At 36.1% G+C, this 13,112-nt stretch overlaps 1 protein-coding gene across 7 annotated transcripts in view; it reads left to right on the plus strand.

The window, feature by feature from the left end:
• The window catches only part of Usp34 (ubiquitin specific peptidase 34), a 187,376-nt gene that overhangs the window by 59,702 nt on the left and 114,562 nt on the right, over positions 1-13,112 (plus strand). For all 7 annotated transcript variants that reach the window (XM_006514565.2, XM_006514567.2, XM_017314317.2 and 4 more), the window contains 7 exons: positions 172-302; positions 905-1,626; positions 4,453-4,667; positions 7,353-7,468; positions 7,558-7,685; positions 10,435-10,524; positions 12,115-12,210. In XM_006514565.2, the coding sequence (XP_006514628.1) occupies positions 172-302; positions 905-1,626; positions 4,453-4,667; positions 7,353-7,468; positions 7,558-7,685; positions 10,435-10,524; positions 12,115-12,210 (1,498 nt within the window). The remainder of the gene's footprint in view (positions 1-171; positions 303-904; positions 1,627-4,452; positions 4,668-7,352; positions 7,469-7,557; positions 7,686-10,434; positions 10,525-12,114; positions 12,211-13,112) is intronic.

Genomic DNA, 13,112 nt, shown 5'->3' on the forward strand with positions numbered 1-13,112 from the left:
ATTAGTATTTAGATTTGAATGTTTATCTTTTTTAGAAATAACAATTTACAGGTTTTATTTTTGGCCGGTTAGCATAAGGTTTGATAAATAATTAAAGGAACCAAAGTATGGTATCCTATCAGATGTATGCTAATTAAAATCAGATACAAAAATGTAAAAATTTATTTTTAGGGTCCCCAGCAGCGAGTCCTCAAAGTAGTGATAACAGTGACACACATCAGAGTGGAGCCAGTGACATTGAAATGGATGAGCAGCTTATTAATAGAAATAAACATGTGCAGCAGCGACTGTCTGACACTGAGGTAAGGAAGTACTCAGAGTCTCTTAATAGACTTACAGAATTTGTGCCATGTTTGTTATTTTAACTGAGAATGTAAATATCACTCTGACATCTCTTTACATAGGACTTTTGATTTTTTTCTTTTTGAGGGTTATATTCATTTCGCAGTGTTCAAAGAAATATGGCAGGACTGTTGTTAGCATTTTTAAAAAGTATGGTGTGGTCAGGTGGTGGTGCACGCCTTTAAATCCTAGCACTTGGGAGGCAGAGGCAGGTGGATTTCTGAGTTTGGGACCAGCCTGATTTACAGAGTGAGTTGCAGGACAGCCAGGGATATACAGAGAAACCCTGTCTTGAAACAAAACAAAACAAAACAAAAAAAAGGTATGTTGTGGGCTCAAAAGATAGAGCAAAGGTAAAGGCACTTGCCACCAAGACTGACAGGCCAAGGATCCCTGTGATCCACAGTAGAAGAGAGCCAGCTCCTGTACGTTGTCCTGTGAGTTTCACATGTATGCCAGAGCAAATGTGCATATAGACACTCGTAATAAATAAAATCTAATTAGCCAGTTTGTTTCTTTTTAGCTGGTCTGAATTTTTAAATATATTTGTTTATAAATACAGGAATCCATGCAAGGAAGTTCTGATGAAACTGCCAACAGTGGTGAAGATGGAAGCAGTGGCCCTGGTAGCAGTAGTGGGCATAGTGATGGATCTAGCAATGAAGTTAATTCAAGCCATGCAAGCCAGTCTGCTGGGAGCCCTGGAAGTGAGGTGCAATCAGAAGACATTGCAGACATCGAGGCCCTTAAAGAAGAAGAGGAAGAGGAGGAGGAAGAAGAAGAAGAGGAAGAGGAAGAAGATGATGAAGAAGAAGAAGATGAAGAAGAAGATGATGATGACGACGATGATCATGGTCACAATCCTGCCAAAAATACTTGTGGTACAGAACTTCGAAACAGAAAGTTAGAAAATCCAGCAGGCATTTGCTTGGGGGAATCCCAAGGCACATCTGAAAGGAATGGGACAAATAGTGGAACTGGAAAGGACCTGGTTTTTAATACTGAGCCATTGCCATCTGTAGATAACCGAATACGAATGCTAGATGCCTGTGCTCACTCTGAAGACCCAGAACATGGCATTTCAGGGGAAGTGAGTTCTGCTCACTTAGCACAAGGTTCTCAGGAGGCTTGTATCACACGAAGTGGGGACTTCCTTGGGGAGACTATTGGGAATGAGTTGTTTAATTGTCGGCAGTTTATTGGTCCACAGCATCACCACCACCACCACCACCACCACCACCATCATCACCATCACCACCACCACCACCACCACCACCACGATGGGTAAGCATGCTTAAGAATAAATGCTTAGTTTGCATTTTTTGTAGTAAAATATTGCTAGTATTTCTTCAGTTGATATTTATTTTAGTGTAATACTATTTATAAGTAGTGTAATGCAAAATATAAATGCAATTTTCAAATAAGTAATTTAAAATTTTATTGTTGTCAACTTAAAAGAAATACAAAATAAAGGCTAAGACTATGATTGTTGCTAGTGTACCTCAAAGGTCTTGGTTCACTCCACAACACTGAAAAAAGTAAGGCTCATTTTATTTACATACTTTACTGCTTAAAAGATCGTAAATACCTTAACCATTACAAAATTTAAAGTCATTAAAAACATTGGATAGTGCAAAGCTGGGCAGTAGAGCCAGTGCTTTGCTTGTGCTATATATACATGTGCCTAGCTTACTTCTTGACTCACCTCAGTGTTTACAGTAGAATCACAGTACATCTCTATTTAAAACAGTTTTTCTTCTCTGTGTAATGGCCACAGGTGCACAACAGATATTGTACTGTTTTATTAGGCAGCATAAATTCGGAAGCATAAATTGCTTCAACTCTTTGTAGCAATTCTCTGAAAGTACATGTAAGAACACTTGTGGAAATTTGGATTAAATGTGGATGAAAAACATTGATCTTCTAATTTTCGGTTATTATTAAGGATGATTGTGCTAAAAGGTTTTTGTGTTTGTGAAGTATTATTTATTGTATTCAACAGTAAGTGATTCTGTTATTTGTGGAATTAAGTAGGACTAAATCCTTAATTTTTTAAATTATTTCTTTTCCTCTTCCTCCTCTTCTTCCTCCTCTTCCTCTCCCTCTTCCTCCTCCTCCTCCTCCTCTTGTTCTTGTTCTTGTTCTTCTTCTTATTATTATTAATTATTATTTGAGATAGTATCTAACTGGGTAGACCAGGTTGTCCTCAAACTCACAAGAGATCCACCTGCTTCTGCTTGGGATGACAGGCTTGTGCCACCATGCCTGGAACCGTCTTAGTTTAAAGAAAACAAAACAAACAACAACAGTAACAGAAGTGTTATAGGATTATTGGGAAAATTTCATAGGCCACTATGTTTGCCACAAATGTGAAATTAACTTTTAACCTGTGATTTATTGTCAGTATAAGTAGATATGTTGGGTTGATGTTGAGAGAGAAAAGTTTGGTTTATCATAATTATTATAAGAGAGACTTGCTCTTTAGCCAAATTTTGCAAAATTCAGTTAAGTGAACTCTATATATGTTATTTCATTTTTATTTTCATCATAAAGGTATTCAAGTTTTTCAGGCACTATTCTTTTAATTTTTTACTAATTTAGTTATTTTTTTTAGTTTATGTGCACTATTGCTTTCCCTGCATGTATGTCCCCTGGAACTGGAGTTACAGACAGTTTTTAGCTGTCATATGGGTATTGTGAATTGAACCTAGGTCCTTTGAAGAAAAGATAGTGCTCTTAACTTCTGAGCTTTCAGATCAAGGCAGTGAGTGTTCCTTACTCTTGCCACTGTGGACCTTTTACAACTAGATGATTCTTTTGTTTTGGATTCATAACTATTTGTATGCTTCTTGGATATTGTTTGTGGTTTTGCAGCATCCTCAGTTCTTGTCTGTAGATGTCAGTATCCCTCATTTGTAGCACTAACAAGATAAAAATGTATTTAGACATTGTTAAATATCTCTGTGGGCTAACTCAGCACTGATGAGTACATTTGGTAATTGTCTCATCTAGATGTACACATTACCAGCTGTGCCTAGCAGTGCTGATGGTGTGTGGTAAAACCAAGGTGCAGGAGGACACTGAGTTTCAAAGACTGCATGTTGTTCATAGGGCTCGTCCACTTCCATAATGATTAGATCTTCAGTGTCTACCTCTCAAGTTTAAGTAATTGCACTTCTCATTCGGCCTTTTTCATAATCTATTATGTATGCTATTGCTTGTCAGTCTCTGAATCAATCCTGACTTGAACCTTTCTTTGTTTTTCATTTTGTCTTTGATATCATGACAAATACCCAGTGTGGTATTATTTAGAAATAGTGCACTCCAGTAGCTCTTTGTTGAGTTGAAGGAAATTAATTTGGAGACTGGAAATTTTTTGGTGGTGCTGAGGGTTAAGTGCAGGGCATTTTCCGTATTAAGTTTGATCCATACTTTTGAGTCCTCCTCAGGAAATGTCAAGTTTACATAGATTGCTAGTTCATATATTGGTGTAGTTTTTTTTTTTTTTTTTTTTTTTTTTTTTTTGGTTTTTCGAGACAGGGTTTCTCTGTATAGCCCTGGCTGTCCTGGAACTCACTCTGTAGACCAGGCTGGCCTTGAACTCAGAAATCCGCCTGCCTCTGCCTCCCGAGTGCTGGGATTAAAGGCGTGCGCCACCACGCCCGGCTTGGTGTAGTTTTTAAGTGTCTCAATATTTTATCAGGTTGAAATGTTTCAGCCCGTCTCTACTACTACACCACACAGCTTCCTTTCTGTTGATTCAATAATTTGTGCTAAATGTAACAGAAGAGAGTTAGAAAAGTTTATAGCAAGACACAGTACTATATGTCTCAACCTCAGTAGTTGGAATACTTAGCCAGGTGTAGCTGTAGCTCTGAGTTTGAGGCCAATCTGGTCTGCATAATGAGTTCCAGAAAGCCCAGGGATACATAGGGAGACTGTTTTGAAAAATCAAAAAAATGCTTATGATGTGTGATGAAATTATAGTTTCAAGGGCTGTTACACAAGAGAGCTTGCATAGCCTGCACTAGGACTTGAATTTAATGCCTAGCACCCCTCCACAAAACAAAGTTTGTGATTATTAAGCTTATGTTTTTCTGTTTTTTGTAGACATATGGTTGATGATATGCTAAGTGCAGATGATGTCAGTTGCAGTAGCTCCCAGGTCAGTGCAAAATCAGAAAAAAATATGGCTGATTTTGATGGTGAAGAATCTGGATGTGAAGAGGAACTAGTTCAGATAAATTCACATGCAGAACTAACATCTCATCTCCAACAACATCTTCCCAATTTAGCATCTATTTATCATGAACATCTTAGTCAAGGTAAGTAAATATTACCTTGTTCAAAGCAGGATTAATTTAATTGCATGGTTAAAAAGAATAAACTGTTATATTTAAATGGTTTTGCTAAAATAATTTTAAAACTAACTTTTCCCCAAGAGAATAAAATCATAATTACTCCATTCTGAGTATAAATGAGGCCTTTTTGAGGTACTGGAGTTGTATAAACAAGGGTTTTTTACATTGTCAGCAGTTACTCTGCTATTGGAGCAGCATATTTATCAAGTGATGTTCAAATGAGAAAGACAATACATAAGTAAATATAGAAGTAAAATAAACATTTTGCAAATATGATTATAATAAGAGTTTATTTTTAGGTATTTAGAACCCACAGATAAATACATCATAAAAGATCTTCACAAAAGTGTGTGGTTCTATGTAAGTGAAATGTCTTAGAGTTTTCATATCTGTAGAGACACGTACGGATTGCTTGGAGGTTATGGAGGGCTGGGAAGATGAGAGCAGAGCACTGCTAAAGGACAAGGGTTTTATCTGGTGATGAAATGATTAGTCAGATCAGCCTAAAGTGAATTTAAGACAGAAACAGGACTGTACCTGATATGGAGGACTGGAAACTTAGGGTAACAGACTAGTACAGTCCCTGCACTCATGGAGGGGACCTCAAAACTTGAAGCCAGCCTGTAGTTACAGAATGCAGTCCTCTGTCCCCAAACCTCAACAAAATAATAATAGAGCAAGATGATGAAGAAGACCAATAATGAAGAAAGGAAAACAAACAGGGAAAAATGTTTAGAATTGGCAATTTAAAGATCTTTAATTCTTTTCTTGATTATATACCATCAGCAGATACCAGCTTAGGTTTTGGAATGATACAGCATTACAATATAAGGAAACTTGGTAGATTGGGTTTTTGGTAAAAAGACTGTAGAGGGAATATGTTCTTTTGTAACAATGTAGTAATTTCATGTGTTCTTTCTAAGTAATTTATTGTATTGTGATTGTGCTGTTTCATTGTACTTTAGAGCTTCCAGACTGGATTCAATTCCATGTTTATCACATTGTTACCATTCTTTTGTCACATGTTAATCCATATGGTTATGTATTACTGTTCCAAACGTTTTAGTCCTCTAGTGAACCCCTCCATTGGGATGAGCAGTTAAATTTGTGTATGCGATCCAGGAGTGATATATGCTTTTATTCTCAGGTTCTTAGAAGGTCGATGGAGAAGGTTTTTTGTAGCTGAGTAGTCTGAGGTCAACTTGGATTGCATAGTAAGCCACTTTCTCCAAAACAAACAAATAAAAAAACCTGGACCAAAGATTTCATAAAAGAAGATATGTAGAAAAGATTATAGTATAGTCTATATTAGTTAGTACTATATACATATCAGAATGGATAAAAATCAGGGTTTACATTAAGAATGTACAACAAGGCTTAGTTGTTAAGAGCATTCATTGATCATTGACTATTCTTCTAGGAGACTCTGGTTCAATTCCCAGTACTCATATGATGTTTACAAATGTATGAAATTCCAGTTCCAGGGTATCTGGCATCCTCTCACACACATAAACATGCAGGTGAAATACCACTATACATAAAATAAAAATAAGTCTTTTAAAAAAGAATGTATAATATTTGGAATATAAAATAACAGCCACTTTCAAGAAACATTAGAACATCTTATTTGTAAATTAGGGTTTTTTTTTTTTATTAAATTGGCTATTTGAAGTAAATCATCCAATTTCTATTTTCAAAAAGACTTATTTTAATTTTTTTTGAGTGTTGGTGTTTTGCCTGTATGTATGTCTATGTGCAGTGTACATTCATTGCCAGTGGAGGTCATAAGAGAGTCTAAGATCCCTAGGGAATGGAGTTAACAAAATAGTTGTGAACCACCATGTGGGTGCTGGCATTCAAACCTGGGTTCCCTAGAACAATCAGTGCTTTTCCCACTCTCTTCTTTTTTTGCCTGAGGTGTACTGGGGGTTGGCAGTAGCAGGATCTCATCACATAATTTTGCTGGCCTGGAACTATCTGTCTCTTCATCTGAGTGCTGGAAGGAAAGGCATGTGATATGCTACTGTGCTCTACTCTGCTCTCTGCTCTCTGCTCTTCCCCTCTTTCCCCCCCTCTACTTCTGCCCTCCCTCCTTCCCTTCCTTTAAGCAAAACAGGTTTTGTTTTTGTTGTTTATGTTTGTTTGTTTTGTTTTTTTGAGACCGCATGTCTGTGTATAGCCCTGGCTCTCCTGGAACCCTGCCTCTGTCTCCTGAGTGCGGGGACTGAAGAAGGCATGCGCAAGCTAAGGATAAGGATTTTAAGTGGTTATACCAAAGAACATCTACTGGAATATCCCGTTATTAGTCTTATTTCAGATTATATATACATGTATATATATGTGTGTGTGTATAAATATATATATGCCTCATGACTTCTAGGTATTCGTATAATTCTTTTGATATGATTCATATTTATTTATATATAATATATATATCTTATATTTATTAAAAAGAGTAGAGAAAATAGAAATGAAAACTAGTTTTACTTTAGCATTCACTATAAACATACCTATTGATCATTCATTAGTGAAAGAATTGTGTTGATATATTTTATAATCTCAAATTTTACTGTTAGAGTTTTGTTAGGATTGGTTAATTTGTAAATTCTGTAGTTGCTGATTACATTCAACTGTATTACTCTCTTTTAGGACCTGCAGTTCATAAACATCAATTCAGTAGTAATGCTGTGACAGATATTAATTTGGATAATGTTTGCAAGAAAGGAAATACTTTATTATGGGATATAGTGCAAGATGATGATGCAGTAAGTTGTATAGTAAATCCAAAGAACATAAAAATCACAGCAAAATGGAATCAGGATAAATAATAACTACATGTATTTTGTTTTTGTAGATTAATCTTTCTGAAGGATTAATAAATGAAGCAGAGAAACTTCTCTGTTCTTTGGTTTGTTGGTTTACGGATAGACAAATTCGAATGAGATTCATTGAAGGCTGCCTTGAAAATTTAGGGAACAACAGGTAAAGAGGAATTACAATTTTTTCTTGTTGAGTAACAGTGTTTTCTGTGCCTTTGTGTAGATTAGGTGTACTATTCAAGTTCGGTTACAAGGTCAATACCCCTTTTTATTCAGCATCCAGGGTAGCTTATCTCTCACATAAGAAAAAGAATAGTAGCACTTTCTTTAATTTTTAAAAAGTGATTAGCATGTATTTATCTTCAAGGAAATGAGACTCATTATGATACTTTCACACATAATTTTTTTCTTTTTGATCCTGGCAACACAGTTGTACTTTGGTTTTCATGAGCTTTCTTATGTTGTATATAAAGAAATTAAGTAAGTGAAATTGACATCTAACATGTAAACATTTTAGAAACATTTGTTATTCTAAGGAAATGAAGTTGATTTTTTTTTTTTTTTTTTTTTTTTTTGCTTTTGTTTATTTTTTCCTCATTGGCCTCACCTTCTAAAGTGTATAAAAGAATGAGGTTAGGGACTCGTGGAGGTGAGTACATAGTGTATAAAGTTTTTATATGTCATTCATATTCCAATAAACAGATTTTTACAAAGTCCAACATACTATGTGTTGTTCTCATTCACACCTGTTATCCCGGCTCTAGAGAGGCTAGGATAGGAGGATAGTGAATTTGAGGCCAGTCTGGACTACATACTGAAACTATGTCTCTGTGGGTGTGAAGACTGAGATCAGAAAGAGATGTCTCTGACATGCGTTGCCTGTTCCTATGACGTCTGGCATTAAGCTGCGCATAGCTGAGTAGCATTGGAGAGTGATTTCACACATAGCAAAGCAGCTGCCTTGTGCCAGTGCTTGAATGCCAGTTCTCCACACAAAGGTTATTAGGGAAGAAAGAAATGGTCAGAGGGTAGAGATGCTGCTGCTAAGACTGAAAACCAGTTTGTTCCTTTCGATCTATACAGTGGAAAAAGAGAACAGATTTTAGAAAAGTTACCCTTTAACCTCTATAAGTGTGCAGGTTTGTTGTGGCAAGTGAAGCCCATACCCATAAACACAAACTAAATGTACTTTTGTTTTTTGTGGGGTTTTTTTTTTGTTTGTTTGTTTTTTTGTTTTTGTTTTTCGAGGCAGGGTTTCTCTGTGTAGCCCTGGCTGTCCTGGAACTCACTTTGTAGACCAGGCTGGCCTCGAACTCAGATATCCGCCTGCCTCTGCCTCCCGAGTGCTGGGATTAAAGGCGTGGGCCACCACGCCCGGCTAGCATTTTTTTTTTTTTAATGAAAAATAAAATCAGCATGTGTAAGATCTCTTCTATTCACATCAACACATTCACATATACAGTAGATACCTAGAAACACAGCCAGTTATTCTGGGCCAGTGACATAATCCAGTGAGATAAAAGCACATGCTGCCAGGCTTGAAGCCTGGGTTTGATCTGCTGGACCCAAATCCTGCTTCCACTGCTTACACCTTATGCATTGATCTTCACATACATGCCTTGCATGCACACATGCCAGTAGCTGTGTATTGTTTTCAATTTTAAACACAAACACACCACCTCTTCTTTAGGAAGCTTGAGAGACGTCTGTTTAATAATGATTCTAGATTTTAGACTGTAGATACAGCTTAGGTGATAGAGTGCTTGCTTAGTTTGTACAAGCCTAGGGTTAATCCTCAGCACATAAACCAGGCCTAGTGGCTCAGACGTCATCATTCCGGTCACCTGGCTTGCTTGAAAAGTGATTTTTTTTTTCTTACTGAGCCATTTTATTGACAAACATGTTTGAGTATTTCAAAACACTTAGAAATTTTAAATATTTATTCAAAGTATTTACTTAGTTCTTAGCTATCATTATCTTTATCACTGTTCTATTACTCTTTAGTTTATACCCGTACAGTGTGTCCTACCCTCTTTTATTAAATACTGTTTTCTAGTTTTTTCAGTACTTTTTCTTTATCCTTCAAACTTTTATGAACCATATATTTTCATATTCCTTGAAAATCTTGCCTTTAAGTTCTTTAGCTCTTTTTAAGAGCAACTATGTATTTAGTATGTACTTTTATATAGATTTTAATTCATAAAACAAAGGTTGTTACACAGCAACCTCCTACCTACTTTTACTACACACACACAGTTGTACCCAGGACCTTACAGACCTTACCTTAGGTAAATAGTGCACTATTGTGTTGTTTCCCAACCTAAAGGTAGTACTTTACCAACTGAGCTGGCTGGCCCTCAACACCTTCTCTTAGATTTTAGAGTGATTCCTTTTCTTTTAATGTTCTATGGAATATGAAGTGCAATTTTATTAGAAATACAGTATATATAAGGCAGTGATCAGTTTCAATATAAATAGTAATTTGGGGAAGAGAACAACTATGATAAACATTTTCAAGAAGAAAAAAATACTTTAAAAGGCTTTTTCATCTTGGTTTTAAACCCAGATATTTTTACTTTATTTTATTTTATTTGTTTATTATATTTTGTTGGGGTTTTTTAATTTGTTTCCAGACAGATTCTCACTGTGTAGCCTTGTCTAGTCTCCAAAATGTGGGAGTTCACCCAACATTCCTGCCCTCTGTGTCTTAAGTCTTGGTTTGAAGGTTTTGAACCTGGAATTTTCTGTCTACACACATTAAGTTAGACATTAGAAACAAAATCATTTTTATAAGGATATATGTATGATACATTAAGAACGTTTATACTTGAGATTCTTAAGGGCCAGATTTGTTAAAAACCTAGAGTCACTTCCTTGTTTTATCTATGAATCTGTGCTTTTTCTTTTTTCAGATCAGTGGTGATTTCACTTCGTCTTCTTCCAAAACTGTTTGGTACTTTTCAGCAGTTTGGAAGCAGTTATGATACTCATTGGATTACAATGTAAGTGTAATTGGATTACATGATACAAAATACTTGTTAAGAGGTCTTTGGGGCTGGTGAGATGGCTCAGTGGGTAAGAGCACCCGTGCTCTTCCGAAGGTCGGAGTTCAAATCCCAGCAACCACATGGTGGCTCACAACCATCCATAACAAGATCTGACTCCCTCTTCTGGAGTGTCTGAAGACAGCTACAGTGTACTTACATATAATCAATCAATCAATCAATCAATCAATCTTTAAAAAAAAATAAAGAGGTCTTTGAAAATTATATTGCCAGGCGTTTACTGTAACTAAAAAATAAATTGGGTTCCATAATTTAAAAATGTTTTTCCTCTTTTTTGACTTTTAACCATGTACCATGATTAACTATTAGTAGATCTTTGTTTTCTTTGTAGTTTGAGAATAATACTGTAGCACTCAGTGCTCCAACTTTAGAGAGAACTGCAGAGAACTCCTGTGGTATAAAACCACCTTATAATAGTGATAACCTTAATATTGCCATATTATTCTTTATATTTATGGAGAAGTTATAATTAATGCTAAAATACTTCTTTGAAGGATAGTGCTTTGGTAAGAAAAAGCTCTGAGCTCTTGTGCTATTTCCAGTTACTCAGCATTTTGGCATATCATACATCACTCTCTAATCTCTTAAGCTTTTTTCTTTGATTTGTATATTGCTTTTTTCATGTTGACAATCTCACTTTGTTGGTGTGTTTCCCATGGTGCTTTCTGTTTAGACTGTAGTGAGTTCATGCAATAGTCTCCAAAACAAAGAAAAGACAAATCAGCGCTTTTGTCCCTTCGAGGCATTGACTTTTTATAATTACAGGCGCTGGAGAGATGACAACTGTTAAGAGCGTTCCATCACTAGGATTTGATTTTCAGCATCCTCATGGCAACTTAAAACCGCCAGTCTCAGGAGGTCTGGCAGCCTCTTCTCTTTTCCTTTTGGCACTGAATGCAAATGGTGTACAGGTGTACACTTAAGCAAAATACCCATACACTTGAAAAATAAAATGATAATATTTGTTTTACCTTAAAATTATTTTACTTACTTCATTAAATTTTATGTGTATGGATGTGTTTGCTTGTATGTGTGTTTGAGCATCTATGGGTCCAGTGTCTTATCCCCAGGGATTGAAGGTAGTAGTGGTAAGCTGCTATGTGGGTGCTAAAAATTGAGCCTAGGGTTCTCTGGGAGAACAGCCAGTGCTGTTAACCACTAAGCCATCTCTCCAGCCCAATAAATTAAAAAAAAGTTGAGATATAGTCTTATAGCTTTGGCAAGCCTGAAATTTGCTAATAAGTAGGCCAGGCTGGCCCTGAATTCATAGAGATCTACCTGCATCCTATGTGCTGAGACTATAGATGTGTACTGTCAGCCAGGCATGGTGACGCGTGTCTCTTCCAGCAGTTTGAGGCCGGTGTGATCTATAGAGAAAGTTCCTGGAATACACAGAGAAACCTTATCTCAAAACAGCCAAACCAAACCAAAACAAAAAGTTGTACATTTGAAGAGTTTGTAAAGTTTCTTCCTTTTGTTCTCTGTCTCTTTCCCTTTTAAGATTATTATTTCCTTTTTATTGGGCAGGTGGGCAGAGAAAGAACTGAACATGATGAAGCTTTTCTTTGACAATCTGGTGTATTACATTCAAGGTATAAGGGAAGGCAGACAAAAGCATGCACTGTAAGTAATGTTTTGATTAAGTTATATGACTTCTTGTCCTCTGACAGATAATTTTCTGCTTTTCTTTCATTAACATATAAAAAGTAGAATTTTTTATAAAAATGATAGGAGAAATCAGATATTGCAAGATTTTTATGATGTTATTTTCATAATTCTTAGTAAAGTTAGTTTAACTTGGGTTGGTTAATTTTCACTATTAAAATTGTTGGAAATCGTTGTTAAGAGTTAAAAGTAAACATTTTCACCAAGTGATGGTGGTAACCCAGGACTTTAATCCCAGCACTCTTGAGGCAGAGATAGGTGGATCCCTGAATTGGGGACGACCTAGTCTATAGGATGAATTGACTGCCAGGGCTACACAGGGAAATCTTAGCTAAAAGTCCCCCACCTCCCAAATAATCCAGAAATCTTTAATATTTTTCTAATGTAGTAGGACTTTGATTTTAAAATTGTGAATATATCTTTAAGTTATTTATTTTATGTGTATGCGTGTTTGCTTTCATGTCCACAAATGTTACTTGCTTTATCACTTGAATGTCTATTGGCTGCAGAAGGCCAGAAGAGTGGGCATGGGATTCTCTGAACCTGGAGTTACAGATGTGAGTTTCTATGTGAATCAGTAGGACATCAAGTGCTATCTTTAATGATACACAGCAGCCCTTTTGAGGACGACAGTCCCATTGTACAAATGAGATCAGTAAAGATAGGAAATAGTAAATAACTTACCCAAGGACACAGATGTAGTGAAGAATGGACCTAGGATTTATGTCCAACAATGTATTTCTACCACTCACAGTTTCTATTTAGTTTTTGAGCAGGATTTTGTTGGTATAGAACTGACTGTAAAGCCTAAGTTGACCTTAACTTAGAATCATCCTTTAGTGGTGTGATTTCAGGCATAT

Source organism: Mus musculus, chromosome 11, assembly GCF_000001635.26.
Source record: "Mus musculus strain C57BL/6J chromosome 11, GRCm38.p6 C57BL/6J".
Taxonomy (NCBI): domain Eukaryota; kingdom Metazoa; phylum Chordata; class Mammalia; order Rodentia; family Muridae; genus Mus; species Mus musculus.